Here is a 25,139-nt window from a genome sequence, read left to right as displayed (position 1 = left end):
AAAGCAAAGGCATCAGAGAATCACAAAATAACAAGACCAAAAGGGGGAAAAGGATATAGGATTATCAAGTACAACAGTGCCAGAGGGGCTGAGCAAGAAGGGCAGCCATCCAACCCCTTTGCAACATCTTTTCTATATTAACATGTGGCCAAGATTCTCAAAAATAGAGAAGAAGGGGTAGGGAAAGTGGCACCTATAATAAAACAAAATCTTTGCTGTCTCACTAGAAATTTCAAAAACACAACTCAGTATGCACCTCTTCAGAATCTCCTCCTCTAAATTAGATATTTACAGTGCCATCTTAAACACACTCTTGTGCATGGTGTAGTGGTTAAGAGCGGTGGTTTGGAGCAGTGGACTCTGATCTGGAGAACCAGGTTTGATTCCCCACTCCTCCACCTGAGCAGCGGACTCTGATCTGGTGAACCAGGCGGGTTTCCCCACTCCTCCACATGAAGCCAGCTGGGTGACCTTGGGCTAGGCACAGCTGTCTTAGAGCTCTCTCCACCTATCTCACAGGGTATCTGTTGTGGGGAGGGGAAGGGAAGGCAATTGTAAGCCGGTTTGATTCTTCCTTCAGTGGGAGAGAAAGCCGGCATATAAAAACCAACTCTTTTTCTTCTTCACTCTTCTAAGTCTACTGCCATCAATGGGCCTAGATTCATATAACTATGATTACGATGACACTGTTCAATTCTAAGGTCATTGGGGCAGAGACTTACAGTTTCTGTTATTTTCATAGCATTGTGCAAATGAAAAAGTAGAAGTCATCATACCTGGAGAGGCCATCTGTATGTATATGGCACAGTATTAACCCCCCCACATACACAAAACAACTTTGTGCCAATGGATAAAGTTTGCAGAATCTTGAGACTCAAGTATCCCTCTAGGCTTCCCTCACCACCGTGCTAAAACTACCATCTTGTAGAAGAAGGTTGGAATGTCTGTCTATCACATATCCTTCCTCCAATGAGCTCGGGGCAACATACATGTATTCCTCATTGTACCCTTACAACCACCCTTTAAGGGACTCTAGGGGCACTTTCACATTTCAATGCACTTTGAAGCTGGATTTTACTGTGTGAAATGGCAAAATCCACTTGCAGACGATCACTAAAGTGGATTGAAAGTGCATTATTTGGAATGTGTGAAAGTGCCCTAGGTTGAGAGAGTAACTGGTCCAAGGTCACCCAGTGAGTTCTATGGCAAAGTGGGATTTTGAATCTGGACCTCCTAGTCTAATACTCTGACCACTGAACCACACTGACTCTACACCAGGTCAGAATTCTTGGACCTCAGTGGGAAGAACTCTACATATGCAATACATCCTCCCTAACCATGCATCAGCAGAGCTAATTTGACAGGATCACAGGCTAAGCATCAATACTGCATGCCATCTTGGTTTTTAAAAGCAGAGGTCTCTTGATTTTAATTCTTGCATTCATGCTCCAACACACATCTCACGTTGTGTGCTAGGCTTTAATGCACTTTTCTTTTCGACTCTTTGCTTGTTTTCAGTTGAGAGCTATAAAACCAAGAGCGCAGCACAGCCTGAAGACAAACAGTTGTTTACATCAACATATCTTGCATGTGTTGATATATTTAAATTTTTCAAAAAACCCAGCAAAACCAAAACAGGATGCCTGCATTCCTACAGCCACAAGGCAAACCTGCCTTCGTTCATTTTACATGATACTGAATAAAAATTGAATTACTGCTGCTGCCATAGCAACAGCTCAATCACTTGGCAAGTCTGCTAGTTTAAAATCACACCCCTCTCCTGTACAGAAGAATTCAAGAGCCAACATGACACCTCACCATTGAGCTTTTTACCATGTTTCAAGAGCACAACATCTATCAGAATAAACTGATCGCTGCCTCTAAATTTCAGGTCTCATTGATAACTTTTTTTTAATCACCACAGTTCTTTTGTCATTTATCTTATGCAATATACGTAATCTGTGCAGTAGTCAAAAAGGATAAACGCCTGGATAAGTGACAGAAGCCATTGCATGGGATGGGTGCGTGAGTAGCTTTAATCACAGTACAGTTGTCTTGGAAGTCATTGTCACATTTGCATCGAGATGAAACCTTAGTATTTGCAGGGTTCCTGTTTTGATATGTTATTATCTGTGTAATCCCTCCAAACCATTTAAACTAGAGCTCTTGAATTTAAAGCACTCTGGTCCTATCATCTATTTAATGACTCAGACAAACGGACTTGCACATGTGAGCTGTACAGGCTGATCCTATGTGATCTCAGACCCACTTCACTGAATTGGGCTTACTCAGAGGTAAGTGCAGATAGCGCTGCAGCCCTCAGTTACCCCATTTTTGGCTTAAATGAGGTTACAATACGAACATAAAAACTTACATTAATTAAAACAAAAATCTGATTTTAAACTGGCTTTGTTCTGTTCGCTGTGGTGTATTAATCCCATTCACATGTAGACCAAGAGAGGCTCAGAGGTACTAAGGGCTGTGGCTCAGTGGCAGAGCATCTGCTTTGCATGCAGAAGGTCCCAGGTTCAATCCCTGGCATCTCCTGTTAAAGGGACCAGGCAAGCAGGTGATGTGAAAGACCTCTGCCTGAGACCCTGGAGAGCCACTGCCAGTCTGAGTAGACAATACTGACTTATGGGCCAAGGGTGTGATTCAGTATAAAGCAGTTTCATGTGTTCACGTATGAAAGTAATTTTTTACCTGAGACAATTCAGTTTAACAAATGTATAAAGCAGGCAGCTGTTGTGCTAGCCCCTCCTCCTTTGTTATATTATTTATTTATTCTTGTATTTCTATTCTACCTTTCTATTCTATGAAACTTCTAAATGGAAAACATTAGTATTCACATTGTAAACTGAGTAACGCAAATTTCCCCCCTTAATCTGGAAGTTTAAATAAATTCACACTAACCTGTCGAATTATTCCTGGCCTTCCCCTCTTCCAGCTTCATTTGAGTTCTGTTTTATGGCTGGTACTTATATTCTTTGCTGAAGCTTTTAATCATGACAGATATGCTAACTTCATTTGTAAGTAATAACAAAAATTCATGTCCAAACCGCAACACTTATCTAACTTACATTTACATTTCTGAAAATTTTCATGGAGAATATTTGCTCCAAAATATCTTACAGCCACAAGAAGATTAAGCTTTATTTTTATGGTCATACTACAAATCCATTAAAAATGTTTAATGAAAACTATAACCCGTCATATCCAGAATCCAAATGTCTCATCTAAATGATGGTGGTGGCAATCCAGATCGACCCAGTCCTATCCAAAGGTTATGGTATGCTATGCTAAAGGTAAAAGGTAAAGGTAGTCCCCTGTGCAAGCACCGGATCATTCCTGACCCATGGGGTGATGTCACATCCCGACGTTGTATAGGCAGGCTGTGTTTATGGGGTGGTTTGCCAGTGCCTTCCCCAGTCATCTTCCCTTTACCCCCAGCAAGCTGGATACTCATTTTACCGACCTCGGAAGGATGGAAGTCTGAGTCAACCTTGAGCTGGCTACCTGAAACCCATGAAAATCAGTCTCACAGCTGCGGACAGTACTAACAACACTCTGGGTCAGCTTGACAAAGATTGCCACTGTTTGTAAAGTGTAAAGATGGGCTTAATTGTAATCTCATGGGGTTGACATAATAAGGTGCTGATACATGACTATGACTTCTTACTGTCTATGATACTAATTTTCTATGGGCTATGACACAGAGTATCATTATACCTCGAAGATGGGCTTTCACAATTTGCTATGCTTTAGATTTCTTTGTTTAATTATATCAGTGCAGCTAATAATCTGACCGTCTGTCTCCAGGAGCTATACACTCAGTCTCTGAAAATTCCTTGCTACCTCCTTTAAGCACAGATGCCAATTCAGAAGAGGAATATGGAACGTTTCTATTGACTCCTATAAAATTAAGTATACATCTGAAAAGTTGCTAATCTACTTACATTCCTCAGGGTTAATTGCTCCTCTCTCTAACACCCCAGTCCTAAACGCATTATCTGGAAGCAAGGTCTATTGATTTCAGTAGGATTTGCCTTCAAGCAAAACTGCTTAGGATTGCAAACTAAGAATTATGTGCTTGCACACACACGACGAACGATGATTTCCTAATGCCGAGAGCCTCTTATTTAAACAAATAGGAAGAAAGGCAAATATCAGCCTCAATTCATTTACTGTATTCTGTACATCAAAAGCATTTAAATGCATGTATGGATAATGCCCTGACCTGGATATCCCGGGCTAGCCTGATCTCATCAGATCTCAGAAGCTAAGCATGGTCAGCCCTTGTTAGTATTTGCACGAGAGACCACCAAGGAAGTCCAGGGTTACAATGCAGAGGCAGGGAATGGCGAACCACCTCTGGACGCTTCTTGCTTTGAAAACCCTACGGAGTTGCCCTGAGTTGGCTGTGACTTGACAGCAAAAAAGAAAAGAAAAGAAAAAGAAAAAAAGTACAACTTCTCTATATGTTAAGTGCTGTCAAGTCACTTGTGAGGCATGCCGACCCTCTGAATCAATGCCCTCCACAACTGCTACATAGAACAAATAACAGCAGATACATATGTCTACTCTGTTTCCCTGAAACAAGGGAAAATTTGGAAGAGTACAAGGTCCCTATCCTTCTTGCAAAGTTTCCCCTATCTCTTATCCACCTGGCTATAGGAAGTTCTGCAGACTTTGATTTTAACAGCCACAATCATTTCAAGAATTGCCACATTACAATAAGAAAGAGCTTTGTTAATGTTCCTTTGGAAAGTCCCCTATTGGTCTACTGTCCTATACACACTTATATGGAAAATATGTTCAGGTGCTAGACAGTTGATTGACTGCCACCTTTTATAATCTCAGATGAAGACTGCCATTTTCCTTCTTTATCCCTGAAGGCTTTGGTGCAACTTGAAACCTGTTATGCCCATGTAGCCCAATTATGTCTGTGACACAAACTCTATTCCAGCCTAAAGACAGTAGATAGATCTTTCATTTATGATCTGAAACATCTTTTCATCTCTCCCTTTCCTCCCTATTTTCTGCATTTTGTCTGAACATCTAACCTGATGAAGAGTTCTGGAGGACTTGAAAACCTGTATACCATGTGGCTTGGGACCAACATACCTAAAGGACTGCCCAATGCTTTACGAATGTACCCAACCATGGAGGTAATCTCCCAGGCTCTTGTTTTAGGTACATGTGCCTTTTCAGATTTGATGTATGGCAACCTGGGAGAGGGCCTTCTCAGTTATGGTGCAAAAACTCTGGACCTCTCTCCCCAGGGACACTCATCTGTCCCCTTCTGTTGCCAAGTGAGTGAAGACTTTTTGTTGCTTTGTTTGGTGTTCCTGCTGTGATCCTTCCTGCCTGCCCCATGTTGTAATTGTTGTTTTTATGATTTTGTATGTGCCTTTTAGCTTTGGTTTTAATTGTTTCAATGATGTGTGGGGATTTTGTTGATTTTAATGGTTTTCAATATGTGATTGTATTTTGTATGTTTTTAATCTGTTAGCTGCCCTGGTGGCCCCTATGAGGGCAGAAGGGCAGAGTATAAATAAATAATAAATAATAGTGACATTTGTCCTCCCTAGAAGACCAACTCTCCTCAACCCCCCACCCCATGTTCACTAGCACCAAGTCCCACTTGCTGGAGATGCCAGAGGATCCACAAAGGTGGCAGGGTACCACAGGATTGTTACATTCCAGACATTCCAGACATGAGAATGGGCCTTTTAAGAAGACCTCCTTGGCATGGAATTGTGAGATCTGGCCAGATCTAGCTGAATAAAACCCAAGCCCAGTGGCACCTTAAAGTCTAACTACGCTTATTTCAACATAAGCTTTCATGAGCCATAGCTCACTTCTTCAGATATGTGCAAAGAAAACTATTTGGAAATTTTTGTAGCGAAAACTACAAGGAGAGGGGAAGAGGCAGTGGGCCTCTGTCTGAGCCGGCTGCAATATTTAAGGCAGCCTAGGAGCTGTCCAAGGTTCTGCAACTTGCCAGACGCTAAGCCAGACTCCCCTTGTGAATAGCAACCACACCTCTTTGGGTCCCTGCAAGAACTTGCCTTGTCCCTGTGGGCACTCAGCCAAGATGGGGCATTTGCCTAGTGGAATGATGATAATGATTTAAATGAGCATTTTATGTATACTATGCTTTTAAGCAAATATAAAAGAACAAAGTGATTATTAGCTAATGGATAGCCAACTCTTTCATCCTTACATTCAACACATCATCGCAGATTTAGGTCTCTGTGGGTCTAGGGATGAAACCAAGTTTCAGTAAACCAAGGGGAATAATCAGACACTTCAATTGCTTTGTTCTTCTTTGGCAGTTTTGTTCCTGACATACCTCAAAGCTTGGAAGGCATTTCTTAAAGGCCACAAAGCTTTACTCATACGATTGCTGGACTATGATATCGTATTATGACAGATGCAACAGTCTGATAATCAGAATTTTTAAAAGCCCTTAGGATGATTAACGCAGATAGTTCACCTACAAACATCCATGACAATAGGATTTCACAAAAGGACAATTCAAAGCTTTTAGATAATGAGATGTACTGTAGTCACCTACCTCCCCCATGCCAATCTGCAAAATTTTCAGTCCTGTTGCTTTTTCAAGCTTCTCTTTGTTTTCAGCTGTTAGGAAAAATTAAGATTGACACAGTTAAAGGATCACCAGGAGTGGGCTGAATTTGCAATCATACACTTTCATCGCTGCTGCAACATTCAGAAGCTGCAAACTGCGTTGCCTCTTTTGCCCTGTGAGATGGGTTTCATATCTCTTTCATTTTTACGGAAGGTCAACTGATGCAGAGAAAGAGCAGCTGTTTATTGAATTCATAGCCAAGCATGGATTTGAACCTCAGGTTTTGCCTGGGACCAGCTGAGCCTGATTGGGCAACAGTACCTGAGGTAAGCTGTTCATCTGCTCAGTGCTCCTTAGGTCATCACCCAGCGGAGCACACGGGGTTGCTGGTGGGAATCTTATCTGGCAAGGATTGCAAAAAGCTCAAAATGTATATGCTGGGCTTATACATATGACTGTTACGATTTACACAATCATGGTAGGTTATAATAATAGTTATTGTTACCATCAAAGACCAGCACAGAAGCATGCCCAATATATGAGGTGCTGTGGAACACAGGCAGGACAATGCTGCCTCAGCCGTCTTGTTTGTGGGCTTCCTAGAGGCACTTAGTTGGCCACTGTGTGAACAGACTGCTGGACGGGATGGGTCTTGGTCTGATCCAGCATGGCTTTTCTTATATTCTTATGTTCAGTGAGATGTACTCCAAGGTTAGTGTGCCTATGATTTCAGCCATAAAGTATGATAGACATTTATCACAGTGATTATTTAATGAAGGGCCAAGTGGTTGGATGCGAATATTGAGCTCTTGCCAGCTTTCTCACCCCTGTCCTCCTTGAGCATCCCACAAACACTGAAATTCAGACAAGTTGTTATTGAGAGCTCTTGGATTGTTGGCCTTTCTATTGTTTTTGGGTTATGGCTGCCATGTAGAAACACCCCCCCCAAGGTAACATGGTTATTTATAGCACCATCTCTATGTTATTGTATTTAATTTAGTTTTGATGTTAAATTGTATTTTAAGTTTTGTACTATTATGTATATATATGATGTTAGCCACCCTGAGCCCGGTTTCACTAGTGGAGGGTGGGGTATACATAATTTTTTAAAAATATAATTATTATTATTATTCAACAGAAGAAGAAGAGTTGATTTTTTATATGCCATCTTTCTCTACCACTTAAGGAAGAATCAAACCGGCTTATCATTTCCTTCCCTCCACCACCACAGACACCCTGTGAGGTAGGTGGGGCTGAGAGAGCTCTAAGAGAGCTGTGACTAGCCCAAGGTCACCCAGCTGGCTTCATATGGAGGAGTGGGGATACAAACCCAGTCCACCGCTCCACCGCTCCAAACCATCACTTTTAACCACTACACCACGCTGGCTCTCAGCACAATACTTTTGCACAAAGTGCTATAAAAGAAGGATCACACCTACTGCAAAGGCAGTAGGATATTTGTTTATGATATTTTTATGCCACCTCTCTGAAGTCCCCATGGATTTAAGCCTGCTGCCCTCTAATGTCTCTCTTTGTGTGTGTGCGCGCATGCATGCTAGAACAGTACTGTGGAAGCAGCAGCAGGAATCAAAGTTCAGCTCAGCAAGCGGCATTCATGCTTGGCATCCAAGAGTGATGCTCAGCCTCATTTGCCCTGCAGGGTTAGCCAATCCATTCCATTCCTGCCATGATGAGGATCAGCCTCTAAATAGAATGACTTTCTGCTTCCTTCAGTGTGATACCCAAGTATCCACTTGTCTCTGTTGGGCACCAAACCAGACCCTGGTAGCACACGCATACTATTGGAACGGCTTTGTGATCTCCAACAGGTCACGTCCACTGTTAGCCTTCAAGCTTTGGCAAGTGATGAGATGGGTTTCATTGAGCGTATGAACTGGGTATAATTCAAATAACAATGTTAATTTTGTGGTCTTGGTATTTTCTTTCCTGACGTTTCGCCAGCAGCTGTGGCCGGCATCTTCAGAGGAGTATGTGCTAATGAGGGTGTGGTATGTTAATATGGAACCATTGTATCCTGAAGTGATCTGTTAATGTGTGAAATCCAAAGCTAATCTGCATGGCTATTGTTGACTGTAGTCTCGGCTTCCTGTCTTGAAAACCTCCAGACTAACAAAGACTACAGTTAACAATAGCCATGCAGATTAGCTTTGGTTCCATATTAACATACCACACCCTCATTAGCACATTATCTTGATACTTACAGGACAATGGTTAGTATATTACCTTTGTTACTTTTTGCAGGACAATGATTCAGCTCAAACCCAACCCCTTTCTGACTATATATTACTCTTCCTACACACTTGACACTGAGAGACACTGTCCTTCAGTGTTACTCCTCTGAAGATGCCGGACACAGCTGCTGGCAAAACGTCAGGAAAGAAAATACCAAGACCACGGTTACACAGCCCGGATAACCTACGAGAACCAATGAACTCTGACCGTGAAAGCCTTCGACAATATAATGTTAATTTCACCCATGGACTACTTTTGGCTTGAGAACCAAGGAAGTGCGGCTTTGTCGTGAATACGTTGCTCGCTGAAATCCAGCTCTTTGCTTTTCTCCAACTTTATCATGCCTCTTGACCCCACAACCCTTTGAGCAGTCCTCTCCCATTCAAATCTTACGATGGAAATAAATACACATCCTTAGTTTCATGGGGAATTCCCCCCATCCTTTCCCCTTCCAAACGAGCTTGAAAGCTTTTCTGGACCACAGCCTAGAAGTGTAGATTGATAGATAATCCAATTCAATATTGCTATTTAGTTATTTATATAGTGTTTCACGCAATCAAATGCTAAATTAACATCATTTTATTTATTTACCCTCACAGTTCCCCAGAGAGATAGCTAAGTAAATATTATTAAACCCGTTGGTTCATCGAGAAGGGCAAACTGGGGCAGAGACATGCCTCAGCATTCTCGGGCTGCTCGGAATCAATGCCGGAGCAGGGATTAGGAAACAAGGCTTGTTGAGTGACTGATTTTCAAACAGTAAGCCTGCGAATGCTTTCATGTATTCCTTGTAGAGAACATCTATGCGTTTCCATCTGTATCAATCAATGACCAATAGGTGTACTATCTTTACAAACAGATGAACAACTGAGAGGAAGGTCTACTTAAATCCCATTGATTTGAAATTTGAAATCTGGGTCAGGCTTCTAACTTGAGAACGTGCGCACAAGGAGGAGAACAGTGCTGCCAGTACATTGGTAAACAGAGAGGGGTAAAATAGTTTAAATGCATCTTTACTTAAATATGTTTTGTTTCACGGACATTACTATTACACAAAATAATTAACTGAAAATTAATTTTGTTGTACAGAGAGATATATCAGGTTAATATAAACATCTTATAAACATTCGGAGTCAGCTTCGGAAAACAATTGAGGGCATATATGATGCTCATAAACAGATAAAGCACAAAATATAGAGATGCTTCCTAAGCATCTGACTTTTGCCAATTTACTTCCAAAAACACATAAACACATGAAGCTGCCTTACACTGAATCAGACCCTTAGTCCATCAATGTCAGTATTGTCTACTCAGACCAGCAGCAGCTCTCCAGGGTCTCAGGTAGAGGTCTTTCACATCACCTACTCACCTCGTCCCTTTAACTGGAGATGCCGGGGATTGAACCTGGGACCTTCTGAATGCCAAGCAGATGCTCTACCACTGAGCCACAGCCCCTCCCCTGGCAATTGCCTGCGCAACACTACAGCTTCAATATTGCCATCTCACTAGATCTAGTTATGAAGTGGTTGCACCCCTTGCTACTCAGAAATGCAACAAAACTAGGCCACCCGCCCAGTTTCCTGGGTGCGGAACACCAGATGCATGCAGAAAAGATGATCTTGTAAATTACCTCCCCCCAAAGCTGCACAACTGGCCTGATGATGCGTGAATTTGTTCCAAAAACATGGAATGTGGTCAACAGTTGAGAGTCAGTCAAAGGGGAAAAAAGAGAGGAGGGCACATTAGTCCATTCAAGCCTACCCAAAACTGACTTCCGTTGGGATTGAACTCAGGTCGTGAGCCGAGCTTTTGACTGCAGCACTGCAGCTGACCACTCTGCGCCACAGGGCTCTCAATGATATTTTAGAGCTCATTTTAAAAAATGCAAAAGCCTTGGTGGAGGGCGTGGCCACTTCTGGCATCAGAGAAGAGTGATGCAGTTTGAAAGAGACAGAGCACTTCACCGACAGTTCATAAGCAGATAGGCGGCAGAACTGTTCCCTTTTTAGCCTTCTCCATGCAAAGACATGCAGGCATAGGGGGGGGATCACGTCGACACTCCTCAATAGCCAACTGCAGCCCCCCACCCTTCCCCACAGCGGACTTGCATATGTCAGTGGCGCCCCCTGCTCTTTCTCTTCATCCCTAAGCATATGCTCATTTTTGATGCTGCTGAAGAAAAACTATCCAAACATCATCCAGCGTTAAACCCCGACAAAAACAAAATCCAATGCTGCAGTGTAACACTTTCTTTAACTCTTGAAAATTTAGTGGGGTGGTGGCAGCACCAGCAGCACACGTCAGTGAGCTGCTATTTTAAGACGAACAACACACGAAGTCGCCTTTTGCAATCTCCCCATGAGACAAAAAAAAGAGTTTCCGAAAATACAAAAAGAAGTCCATTAAAATTAAATTCAGTAGATGAAGGATATGCAAATTACCTGAAGAAGTGGAACCCTATAATGTTCTGAAAATTCTGCAATAGCCTATTTAATTAGTATTTTAATTCATCAGAATAATTCTTTGCACTTGACAATTTATGCAGCATTCCATATAATTAAGCACGTAGATATAGTGGAATAATATCGCCCGCTCTCTCTATACCAGTTATTTTAACCCGAGAAAAAAAAATCTGTAGAAGTCTCTTCTGTGATCTAAATTACAATGGGGACAACTTAATGGCTTTGCTCTATTAAACAGCACGACTAGAGGGTTACTGAGTGCTCAGAGCGGCAGAGGTTGCCACAGCTCAAGGCTTCGGTCCCCTGAAAGAGATCTGAGAAGCACTTTCTGCACAGCACAATTTATTTCTATTGGGTGGGAGAGACATTTTCCACAACAACAGCTGCAATCTTTAAACGGCTTTACACCATAAGAGTACTTCAGTGGGACTACTCTGCGGTGGCCAGTGCAAATGCCATTAACAACCTGGCCCCATTTACATTTTGAAAAAAAAAAAGCATTTATTTCTGCATTGCTACCCGAGCAGAGCCGTGCATTAGACTGGGCAAGGAGACCTCTGAATGCCTTCCAGATGCAACTTCTATCATTCCATGAACTCGACAGAAGTGTTAATGTCTGGGAACCACATTTAGTTATGCGTCAACAAGTGATTGTTGGGTACTAAACACTCTGGGTCGTGATACCAAACAGGAGCTTCCTGCCATACTGCTTAATCTGTCAAAACAATTCCATTTATGCCCTGCTGGCTTGTTTTGTGTAAGACTAGAATGAAATACACACTCTTGATTGCAAAACTGAAAAATAGGGTCGAAGAGGAGTAGAAGTCACTGACATTTCAGCACCCTTGGGGCATTTACCTTGCAGGAGAAGCCGAAATGCTAGGTATATTTGCTCCTTTGGAGTAAAGAGTTGACATTTGTATAGCATAGTTCATTTCATACGAGGATCTAAGACTGCTTGACAAACATCAACTAAGCATGCAAGTCCCACAACATCTGGCGGTAAATGTAATTTGGGTAACATGAATTTGCCATACCAAAGCTTCTAATTTCTAATACAGAAATCAGTGGGGCTGTTCAGGTAAATTTAGGGGATTAAGCACCCTATTTACTCAAAAGGAAAAATAGATTCCCCTCAAAAAAACGTGCCATCAAGAAAAAGAGGGGGCATCTTAAATTTAGATGAAGGCAATGGCAAACCACCTCCATTAGTCTCTTGCCTTGAAAGTCCTAGAGGGTCGCCGTAAGTCACCAGTGACTTGATGGCATTTCACACATCTTAAATTTGTATACAAGTTAAGTACAGGAAATTAAAATAACTTGTGTAATGCCTTTTCTAAGGGAGATCATCTTACATTCAGGGTCTTCCTTTCAGGTAAACTAAGTACATAGAAACAGGTAAATGAAAACAGTCTCAGTTTGATAGGCTTCGCTGAAAGTACCAACATAGGCAGCCAAGCTCCAAAAGCCCCTAAGTACACTAAGGATCCAGAAAACCACACAGCCCAGTGGTTGGAAAGACAAAGAGCTTGTGGTCTTTAGAAGCAGAAACTCTATCCAGTGGGAAGCAGAATGTGGGATTATGGGGCAGTGGCACAGAGGTTGAAGGTGTAGATTAAAGGAGAAGGTGTGTATGCGGGGCGGCAATGGGGCAAACAGCCAGTTCTGGTCCAGCATGTGCCTAAACCCACAGCTGTCCCACACCACTCTCTAGTAATTTACTAAATTCATCTATAAATAGGGTTGCCAGCCTCCAAGTACTAGCCAGAGATCTCCTGCTAGTACAACTGATCTCCAGCAGATAAGAGATCAGTTCACCAAGAGAAAATGGCCGCTTTGGCAATGGGACTCTATGGCACTGAAGTCCCTCCCCTCCCCAAACCTTGCCCTTTTCAGGCTCCACCCCAAAAACCTCCCGCAGGTGGTGAAGAGGGACCTGGCAACCCTATCTATAAGTGCTTAGCTTTATCCCAGAGCTGCATTGTTTTCCTCTGTAAAGATCTGGATTTAGCACATGTGGTCTTTGCTTTATTGTCAAGTTCAGTGCCATATTACAGTGATTAATAATTTTAAAAGCTCCATAAAGCTCTGTGTTACAAACACTGAGATGACAATGTGGCTGGTTTAAATGGTCAGGACCGACATCACAATGCTCCCTTTTTCTATATCCAAAGGGATTATTTGTCAAAGATGAGGCCAAGAGGTTGCAAAAGGAAAGCTATCTGCAGTCCTCCTTTTACATTCAAGCCAGAGGAAATATGCGAGGCCTTTCTCTCCCGCTTGTCTGTATTCTGATCTCTGGCAAACCTGCAATGAAAACGGTGGCACAGAAAGGCTAAGCTGCAGAGTAATAACAGTGACAGCCTTGTAAATGTTATGTCAAATCCAATTTTCAAGTCATTTCTCAAGTGATTTTAATTAGATATTGTTTCAGTCTCTCTTGCATTAATATAATTTTTCATAGCAAAGTATCAGCTTTCAATCTGTCGAAAAGTTTTTTTTTTTTTTTTGCTGACTGCCTTGAATGATTCAAAATGGGATTTTTATTTACAGTACTTTCCAAGCACTGTTCCCCTAAAGCCTACTATATCCAGTAAAACTGGCATAGGAAAAACAGAATAAAGCTTTCTTTTGCTGATCTCAGTGGAGCTTGTAATTTGGTTTCTAATAGCTCTTTGGGAGACCTGAAAGGAAGGATACAGTACAGCAGAAGTTTATAATAAGTGATCTCCCCCAACCCTCAATTCACCCATACTGAGTGAATGGCAGCATTTTTTAGCAGATAGAATTACGATTGTCATCTGATGAAGGAAACATTAGTTGATTAACGTGCTCTCTCTGCTTTTGGATGATGCGCACACATGTTGCAACAGGCATCGTCTTCTAAGATGGTGGCAGCCATTTACAGTTCTTATACAAATACGATAAATTATTAATAGTCTGGGGAATTAACTGGGAACACCTTTTTAACCTATGAAAAGGGCTTTAACTGAGTTTCTAACCTACTGACCAAAATCTAACTCGAAATTGTCCACTGTTACTGCCCTCCACTGCTGAGGGTGCTCGTCCTCTAGATCCTAACTGCCAGCACTGGGACCACCAGAAGGAGGGTAGGAAGCCACCCTCTGAGAATTTTCTCCCTAAGGTCGTTTATGCATGGGTACTTTCACTCATGTTCACCCCCCACCCCCATCTGTCTCGGTTGTTCCTTGGAGTTACGCATGAGTTTTCCCTCCATTAGAGATGACCTCGCTGCCAGCCCTTGCAATGTCCGGGTCTTTCCGTTCCTCTATTAACCCGATTCTTCCCTCTCCCCTGAGCTCAGCCTGGGTGAAATCCCTGTGCATAAGGCAAAGTGCGGGACAGGCAAGCTTAGTTTCGCTCACAGCCAATTACAAAGCAGCATGTCCAGAGGCAGGGATTCAAATACTTCCTGCTTCCTCAGAGCTCTTTCTGAGCAGAAGAAAGGCTTTTTAAAACCAAGGCTTCAATTCCCCCCCTTCTTTTCAGATTGCTCAGTTTTTTGTTTCATATTCTTAAAATGCTTTTTTAATGAGGCAATTGGGTTTGGGGGGAGGGAACCTTTCTCTCACTACAGCCAATTACAAAGCAGCATTTCAAGGGGTGGGTATTCAAATACTTCCTGATTTGAGCTTGGAGACTGCTAGTGCATAGACTCCCAACAGGAAAGTGGGTTCAGTGAGCAACAAACCTCAGGTAAAACTCCCCTACATAAGCGACCTAAGAAACATTTCCATTGAATTTCTATTATCATTTACATTGCATTTTAATTCTTGTGAGTCACTTCAGAATCCAATTTTTGACTAAAAAGTGGGATTTTTTTAAATGCAAGGGTAGTTATAGATAAATACTGCCACCACCATGCACCCTGTTTGCAATAAAAACTTGAGAACACACCACAGTTCTCATGCCTTTCAGCGTTCCTTCCATATGCTCACACCTAGAAACTCTCCAGCATGCACGGTTGCCAACTAGTTAGGACATCTGCCAGAGGAAAATCGCACATGCGCCAAGAAACCTTTTAAAATGCAAACGTGACAAGTATGCTGGACAGGAATGTGGGCAGTGGGAGAAGAGGAAGCAACTATATAATGCTGTCCATTTTACTAATAACGTGACACCCCCAATACACTCACAGTGTCCAAAGTATGCAGCTGCCTAATGATGAATTTCAGCCTTTATGCTAGAAGTCAACCTTGATAACCATAAATACAATTGTCAAAAAAAAAAATGCTAGAACCTGTTATGACAAGGGCTTTCTTTGTGCATTCATCGTCTACACAGGAAGCATTCTGAGGCTGGTCTCCTTCTGCTAGGGTTTCCAACCTCCAGGAACCTCTTCTGCTATTAAAACTGATCTCCAGCCAATAGAGATCAGTTCACCTGGAGAAAATGGCCGCTCTGGCAATTGGACTCTACGGCATTGAAGTCCCTCCCCTCCCCAGACCCCACCCTGCTTACACTCTGCCCCTAAAATCTCCAGGTATAAATACTCAGCCAATACACCTATATGTACTGATCAGGCCCCAGATGCTGAAGAGCAGCCACTATAGCTAGGGTTGCCAGGTCCCCCTTTGCCACCAGCGGGAGGTTTTTTGGGCACAGTCTGAGGAAGGTGGGGCTTGGAGAGGGGAGGGACTTTGATGCCATAGAGTCCAATGGCCAAAGCAGCCATTTTCTCCAGGGGAACTGATCTCTATCGGCTGGAGATCAGTTGTAATAGCAGGAGATCTCCAGCTAGTACCTGGAGGTTGGCAACCCTAACTACAGCCTGTGGAGGGTTAGTAGGGTTGCCAGGTGCCTCCTCTCTTCCGGCGGGAGGCTTTTCTTTGTAATCGTGTGTGCGCACCGACGCACGCGCGGCACTTCCAGTTTAGAACCAGAAGTGCCTCCTCGCAAGGGGCCTTTACCTCTTAGTTTGACTGGTAAAAAGTAAAACGTAAATGAGAGTTCTGCAGAACTCTCTACCTGCAGAAACAAATTGCTCTTAGCCTGCATTTTTATGTTTAACATATTCTCTTCTTCCAGGAACTGTTTATATAAGTCAATACTGTACCTGGGAGCAAAATAAATAATTAAATAAACAAACCTGGTAGAAAACCCACACATTTTTTAATACACCATTAAAAACAGATAAATAAACCTAAATCAGCATACAGATATAAAACATCATTTAGACTCTTATGGATTAAGCCTCTTTTATATCTTCAGGTTTGCAAATTTCATGTCTCAGAAAACAGCTCTGGTGTATTCTGAATGCCCGGCCAATGGTATTTCAGATGTAAAATTATTCTGTACAAAGGCTGTTTAACCATCACCTCAACAATAAGAATGGCTTATATCTCTTTCAGTGCAATCCGATGCAGAGTTATTCCAGTCTAAAACCACTGATTCCAACATGCTTATACTGTACTGATTCTGCATAAGATTGCACTGTTTGATTTTTATTTTTTGGGGAAAAAACTGTATATATTGCTAATTTGGCAGGGGGATCAACTATATTTCTAAGCCCTAGGTTAGGGTTGCCAGGTCCCTCTTCACCAGAGGTTTGGGGGCAGAGGCCTGAGGAGGGCGGGGTTTGGGGAGGGGAGAGACTTCAAGGAGGGCGGGTTTGGGGAGGGGAGGGACTTCAATGCCATAGAGTCCAATTGCCAAAGCAGCCATTTTCTCCAGGTGAACTGATCTCTATCGGCTGGAGATCAGTTGTAATAGCAGGAAATCTCCAGTTGGTACCTTGAGGTTGGCAACCCTACCCTAGGTTCAGTTTAAAATGTACTGGACGTGCTGGGAAAGTGAGATCTGCACCTTAAACCAGACAACAACAAACGATTTTGTTTCTCTATTTTGTTTTGTAGCCTGTCTGTTCCAAATTTTCAGGTCTGTTTCAATAACACCCTAACCCCATATTTGCCAGTCATCTGCATTTACATTTATTGCCATCCTCTTGGCAACACCAGAATCAGCCAGAGCTAGGAACACATTCGCAATATTTCAAGTGACTGCTTTACTAAATCATAAATAACCCAGTTAATGCACAAGGTCACCCACTTGCAAAATCTATTTGCTGCACCCTCACACAGAGAACAAAAATATGTATTACCAATGATGCCAGTGGTAACAAAATCTGCCAAAAAAGCTTTTGGGTAGAAAATGGAAGACGAGCTGCAGTAACATGCTCACCGCTTCTCCAAACACCTGAGCATATTATCCCCTTTCCTCAGAGCCTCACCTTAATAAAGACTTAAAAGGCTATTTTGCCCCAGTCAAAAAGATTTAGTTCAAATCAACAAGTAATGAAAATTTCAGCGTTAAACGTCTTGCCTTTTCAAAAACATGCTCACACGGCGCCCTTGTTCTGCAATATCACATTCTATATGCATTTCAATATAAAACTACTCTGAGACACACACACTAGGATTACCAGGTTCCTCTTAACCACCGGAGGGAGGTTTTTGGGGCGGAGCCTGAGAAGGGTGGGGTTTGGGGAGGGACTTGACAATTTATGCATATACAAAACAATAGGCCACGGGCTCTACGGAATCAACGGAGGTTTCAAGTTATGACTGAAGTTATATAAGGACTAATTATATTTATAGATCTTGTTTGGTATTGTTTTTGTGTTTTGATATTAATTTATTACTGTGAATACAATTATCAGCATTTATTTGTGTGATAGCCTGAACTGCTGTTCATTTCAGTACGCCTTCGTATTACAGCTTCCCCCCTTTTTTGATTTGTATAACCACCTAGACGTTGGCATCCCTAACACACACGCACATGACTGCCGTTTGATGTATAGGCCACCAATGCCCCCTTCTTCTTTTCAACCCCTTTTTTATAGGCTTTGAATTAAGTCGAGGGGAATGCATGCAGGACCACAGGCAGGTAGTGGGGCAGGGTGGGTGAAGTTATGTAACCAGCGCATCCACACTCTCTCCATATTCACTTCTATACCAAAGTAGCTTTACTAAGGAATAATGAAGGGTAGTGAGGGGTAGTGGCAGATGAATACAACTTTTAGGACAATTCCCTTCATTCTGCTACTGAAAGCAGTTGGAGAGCCCTCTTTCCTTCCCCACCCCACCCGCCCCCGTTTCCCAGCTGGTGTGGCAATAGCTCCCCCTCCTGTTTTGTATTGCCTTCAATAATTTTTTATTGCTCTAACCTTCTGCAGCAATGTCATCTCCCTGCAGCGGAAAAGAGGCCTCATGCGGGCTATGCTGGACATTCAAGCAGGAGCTGGCCTTTTCAAACCGCAACAAAGCCATGCCATTTAAATACAATTTAACTAGGCCGCTAGTGATTCTTTAGGTAAATAATGTCGGGAAATTACATATTGGGAGAGACAGAAATATGTTGATATACTACTCTCTTCATATCAATGGGAAAGAAGTATGCACGAGCGGAGGGCCTGCGAGGAATTTGGAAATCCCCCGAACCTCCCTTCCAGGATCCCAAAGGCTCTCAGGGGCCAGTGCAAGTGGCCGGTGCAATTTACCCCAGGGTCACGCCACCTCCTAAGCCCTTCCGCCTCCCTCTTAGGACTGCACTGTTAATCTGATTTGATCAAACAATTAGGGCAGTGTGCACCACCCACTTTTTCTGCAATTAGCTTGAACAACCAGATGCAGAATTTGGGTTTTCAGACTTGCAATGAGGTCAGTACCTACATAATTAACTTTGCACCATTATATGAATGCATTTCAGGACTGGGGAATTAACATTATCCATCTTGATGCATGCAAGGGAGAAGAGTTGCTTCTACAACCTTTGGTCCACTTTCCTACACATATTTCAACACACACTTAAGGGGAAAAAACCAGCAACCAATCTGGTAATATAAAATAGGGTACATCACTTCAAGTTAAAGTAGAAGCAGAACAGCATACTCTTTTTATGCATAGGGTTGCCAATCTCCAAGTACTAGCTGGAGATCTGTCCGAACCGAATTGAGAGAAATTCGGCTGTTTTTCGGTTCGGGCCGAACCGAATCAACAGCCCTACCTACGACCCCAAGAACACCATCCCCACCGTCAAACATGGAGGGGGACATATTATGCTTTGGGGGTGTTTTTCTGCTAAGGGGACAGGACACCTTCACCGCATTGAAGGGACGATGGACAGGACCATGCATCGTCAAATCTTGGGTGAGCACCTCCTTCCCTCAGCCAGGGTATTGAAAATGGGTCGAGGATGGGTATTCCAGCATGACAATGACCCAAAACACACGGCCAAAGCAACAAAGGAGTGGCTCAAGAAGAAGTACATTAAGGTCCTGGAGTGGCCTAGCCAGTCTCCAGACCTTAATCCCATCGAAAATCTGTGGAGGGAGCTGAAGCTTCGAATAGCTACACATCAGCCTTGAAACCTTACTGACTTGGAGAGGATCTGCAAAGAGGAGTGGGACAAAATACCTCCTGAGATGTGTGCAAACCTGGTGGCCACCTACAAGAAACGTCTGACCTCTGTAATTGCCAACAAGGGTTTTGCCACCAAGTACTAAGTCACCTTTTGCAAAGGGATCAAATACTTATTTCACTCATTATAATGCACATCAATCTCTGACTTTTGTCTTCTGGGTTTTTTGGGGTTTTCCTGTTGTTATTCTGTCTATCACAGCTACACTAGACCTACCATTAAAATTATGGACTGGTCATTTCTTCGTCAGAGGGCAAACGGGCAAATTCAGCAGGGGATCAAATACTTTTTCCTCTCACTGTACTAAGCATCTGCAGCATTGAGAGAGTGCCTTGTGTAGGATAAACCTTTAGATCTATCTTGGAACATTATTACAGAATAATGTATTTAAGATCCCCCCCCCCCGCATTATTAGCAAAAAAAATTTTTTCCTCCCGTTTAGAAACTGGGGGGGGGGGGCAACTGCAATGTTACAGTTGAGCAAAAGGATCGTTTTGATAAAGCATTGCAAATCTGAAAAGAGTGACTCTCTAAATATGTTTTTAATGCACGGTTTGAACTTGAGATGTTCAAAGCGAAGCCTCATCTTTGGTGTGGAACATCAAGTGCTTCAGACAGAAGAGGGGAGCAGCATCAAAGGGGAAACAGGCTTTGATGGGACAAATTTTACGTCCTGATTTCGTATTTTTGAAGGCTCCTTTTACCTTTTGCAGATTCAATGCAAGATTTATTTATCTTTTTTAAAAAAAAAAGAAGATGGCACCCCGTCTTTAAGAAAATGTAATCTGTAAGAGGACTGTTATTAAGAAGTTAGCACCAAGCGTGGAAGAGTGGTTCAGGAGCGGATATTATGCAGCGCAGAGGTCACTTGGATTGGAGTGTCTTTATTCCCCAAAGACATATTAAGCATGCTCTATAAAAATATACAGAAGGCTAGAATCAAATGTCTAGTTTCAAAATAGGGATTTTGTTAAAACGCACTGAATAGCTGGTATTAGCTTTTATTCCCATTCTCAGAAATACCATAACCTGTTTTTATTTCTGGTTATTATTGTCATTGCGCTCCATGGTTAAAATTCTAATCCTTCTCTAGGATTATTTTTTTTTAAGAGTAGCTTATATTTTTATTCTTTCTTTTTTTATTATCAAATTGCAATGAAGTATTACAGGCCTTCAAAAGACCTTCAAAGCAACTAAAGGCTTTGCTGCCCTAATTAGGTATCTGGTTCCATTTTAAAAATGGTTAAATAATAATCAATAGAAAACATGAAGTTTAAATAATTTAGAAAAAACTTCTTTAAAGAAGTCACAGTGTTCTTCACGGGCTGAATGTTTTATGTGAATATTCTCTGTGTAGAATTCTTAACCCAGTCTTCAACAAGTAAATCAGGAGTACTCTGATAGATTAATTCAGAAGATGCTGTTGAAGGAAATACGAGTTTAGAGTGGGCTGCAGCTAGGGTTGCCAGGTCCCTCTTTGCCACCGGTGGGAGGTTTTTGGAGCAGAACTTGAGGAGGACGGGAATTGGGGAGCGGAGGGACTTCGATGCCATAGAGTTCAATTGCCAAAGCAGCCATTTTCTCCAGGTGAACTGATCTCTATGGGGCTTTATTGTCCTTTTTAAAAAAAAATTAAAAGTGGGGTTTTCTTCCGCAGTGGCCGGGAGGCGTGGCTGCACCACTCCTGGCCGCCGTGCAACCACCCTCCCCCAGGAATGGGCTGCCCATCCCCTAGCTTTAACTGCCAGCATAGCCCTTGCTGTAGCACACAAACTCTCTCTAGAAGATTCATTAATGGCATCAGCCAAACTCTGTGCTTTTCAGTTGGAGAAAACCCACTGGACATTATGGCTACTGCTGTAGACCGTCTACAGTACTCCGGGAAAAAGATTAGGAAAAAACAAACCACTGCCAAAAGTGTCTGTGCATTTAAAATAGGCCACTGTTAAGTCACAAACAGATATAAGAAAAAAAAAAAACCATATGGATTAACCCCAAATAAGAATAAGAAATTAAATTAAATACAAAAAATTACATTGTTCAAAAAATATTTTGGAGGCCTGTTTATCATATCAAAAGTTTATAGTTGTACAGCTGGCAGCAGTTAGGTATTTGGGGAATCATGGACAGAAAGAGGGAAATTCCAGGAGGGCGGTAGCAACACTGTGGGAAACAGTATGGTAGAGAAGGACCTCTCTAATGCCAGTGCAGGAACAGGTGGAAAGAATCCATGAAGAAGACAAGGGCAGGAAGCTGAAGGAGTGCAGGGTGCCATTTTAATAGTTAACCCAGGACAGACGAACGCCTAAGGTCATTCTTGAACGCCAGTCTTTTATTTATTTGCATCCCTGAAAATGTCATTCTATCTGTGTATTTTGTTCTCAGATTTCTCCCTCTCAAACAGCGTGTCTTTTTTTCTCAAGTTTTGCATTTCCTATTTGGCCATTTTTATCCCATACGCATTTTCCCAAACAAGATGAAAATCCATAAATTAGGCTTCCAAAGGATGCTCGTGCCCTATGTCTCTGTCAAGGGTGATCACAATCAAATGCTTGTTTCTGGAGACAGCCTGTCAACCAGTACAATTATGGAAGCTCCCGACTCTCCCTACAACAGCAGATAACCGTGCAAGATAGAATGCAGAAAGAAATGGTGCTGTATTCGTTAATAGATACTAAAAACCACAATCAATTGGTATTTGGCATGTTTAATGGGTTAGTTTATTAGTCTCAGATTAAACTTGCTAATGAGAGCCAGTCAAGACCTATCCCTTTTAAAAGAGCCTTCAGTGTTAGACCAGCATTAAACCATCTATGTGCATCTGTTTTCAGACACATATAAAAGCAGGAAAAAATAACTGGAATAAGACATTCATTGTCAAGGTTGCTGACACTTCAGACTTACTGAGAAACTATTATTTGAAGATAGAAGGACAGAGGTGGCGGAAGTTTTCAAATTAACTAAAATATTGTTATAACTACAAAAACTACTTGCCTGAGTACAGATACCTGCCCCCCCAACTATAATACTGTTTTTTATACTTGTACTGTTCACATCTGCAAGAGGGTTAACATATATGGAATCCCTAGTGTTGCCAGGTCCCTCTTCGCCACCGGTGGGAGGTTTTTGGGGTGGAGTCTGGGGAGGGACTTCTATGCCATAGAGCCCAATTGCCAAAGTGGCCGATTTCTCCAGGTGAACTGATCTCTATCGCCTGGAGATCAATTGTAATAGCGGGAGATCTCCAGCTAGTACCTGGAGGTTGGCAACCCTAGGAATCCCAGTCTCTGCCGAAGATTCTGGGATGTGTCCTAGGATGGGCTCTTGTGACATGTGGGCCACTGGTGAGGTCTGCTGGGTCTCCCACTCTACAGCATGAACTGATGCGGCAGTCTGCACACTCTGCTGTGGCTACATATAGGTATCCCCGATAGTATACCTAGCCTCTGCTGAGTCATCTTGTTCCAGGTGCAACCCATTATAGCACATCCAAGTACCTGGATTGCCCACTCATTCCCGAGTCTGGATCCAGCTACAACTCATCTGGCACTGCATGTTGTTGAGCTGCCAGCCGGGCACTCTGGCGTCTGGCCTGTACATCCCTCTGCACCCAGCCTCTCCGGCTTTCTGCGGGGTCTGCTGAAGGTGGAGGTGATGCTACCTGTTGCCTTCTTCAGTTGCTGGTTCCAAACCCAAGGGCTCCACCAGTGGTACTTCCACCTGGGGCTGGAGGTTTCCTTCTGAGCTGGAAGGGCCTGCCTCCTCCGGTGGTGTGCCTGTTGGCAATTGCACCCTTGGTTCTGCCTCAATCGCCTCTTCCCCATCTGAGGTTGCCTCTGCACTCCCCAATCCCATAGCTTCTGGGTTGCCCATGATAGCTGTACAATTACCAGTTCTCTTGCTCTAGCTTGGCTACAGCACCATGAAACAGTCTTGGGTTCAGCTTACCAGGTCCCACTTCACCATCAGTGGGAGGTTTTTGGGGTGGAGCCTGAGGATGGGGTTTGGGGACTTCAATGCCATAGAGTCCAGTTGCCAACGCAGCCATTTTCTCCAGGTGAACTAGGGTTGTCAGGTCCCTCTTCGCAACCGGAGGGAGGTTTTGGTGTGGAGCCTGAGGAGGGCAGGGTTTTGGGGAGGGGAGGGACTTCAATGCCATAGAGTCTAGTTGCCAAAGGGGCCATTTTCTCCAGGGGAAATGATCTCTATCAGTTGGAAATCAGTTGTAATAACAAGAGATCTCCAGCTAGTACTTGGAGATTGGCAACCCTAAGGCAGGGGCCACCAGCTTGTGGTGGCAGTAGTTCCCATCCCCCTTGCACAAGGAGAGGGTTGACCTGAAGCTCGTTTTCTCAGAACAGTTATATTCTTGATCCTCTGGACGACATTATTGTTCAGAGTTCCCAGACAAAAAAACCCTAGGCATCATTTTTAAAATGCGGCAATGCAAAGTTATCCATCTTATCACCCAGCTGAAAACAGTGGGTAACATGAGTTGGTATCAGGCTGTCTGGAATAAAAGCAGCACATCACACGTTTAACTTTTTTTCTGCCTGGATGGAAACTCTGTGAATGGAACATCGCAACTATTGCCCAAGGGCAGAGTTTGCCTGGCCAATTAATTTCCCATTTCCTGGATTCCTTATTGCTTATACTATGGCATTTGCAGTGTCCACGTGAGTACTCATTTCTACCACCACGCAGATGTACTCAGTAATCACCATGATAGGGAATATCATTGGAAACAGCAGAAGTTGCTTACTTAAAATAAGCTACAATCAAACACATTACAGTGCCCTTACAAAACTATTGTATTTGTGGCTTCTGGCGTCCTAGTCCATAAAATATTTCCAAAGGCTTCTTAGATCTTAGGTTGAAACTACAAGTCAACAAAGACACAGGGCTGCCGCTGAAAACGGCATTCCTGTGTCACATTCTCCCCATTATTTCAGTAACATCTAGTTTCACATCCCATGACAAGTCGCATCATCCTCGTCTCTGCCCAACCCCCAAGCCACGGTTAATGATGTAGAGCGTGGGTGGAAACGCACATAACAAGAAAAAAATGGGCAAGTGAAGACATCCATTACAAAGAGAGAGAGGAGAATGTGCTGTGGAGGTGCCATTTTTGGCAGCAGCCCCATGTCACCTGTTACAGGGAGTTTCATCCTTAATTTAAAGCTTGCTGAATTCACACTGGCCCGTGGTCTTACAATAATATGGATTTTCTACAGTCTAAATCTATGCAGCATTTACACAAAATGGTCGTGTAAATGCACTGTGATTTGAAATGCCACAAACAATTCTGGACCCCAAACAGTTAACTAGGAAACTGAAGCCGGCCTGGGAACCTATTTGCTTTGTATGTTTGTTTTCAGATACAAAGCATT

The 25,139-nt window shown here is 42.8% G+C and overlaps 1 protein-coding gene across 1 annotated transcript in view; it reads right to left on the bottom strand.

Moving 5' to 3' along the window:
* PTPRN2 (protein tyrosine phosphatase receptor type N2) overlaps positions 1–25,139 on the bottom strand; it is a 674,076-nt gene that overhangs the window by 299,623 nt on the left and 349,314 nt on the right. The window contains exon 12 of the mRNA XM_056857125.1: positions 6,581–6,645. Coding sequence (XP_056713103.1) covers positions 6,581–6,645 — 65 coding nt within the window. The remainder of the gene's footprint in view (positions 1–6,580; positions 6,646–25,139) is intronic.

The sequence above is a fragment of the Euleptes europaea genome, chromosome 11, assembly GCF_029931775.1.
Source record: "Euleptes europaea isolate rEulEur1 chromosome 11, rEulEur1.hap1, whole genome shotgun sequence".
Taxonomy (NCBI): domain Eukaryota; kingdom Metazoa; phylum Chordata; class Lepidosauria; order Squamata; family Sphaerodactylidae; genus Euleptes; species Euleptes europaea.
The sequence above is the reverse complement of the archived record's forward strand: the minus strand, read 5'-3'. Positions and strand labels throughout refer to the sequence as shown.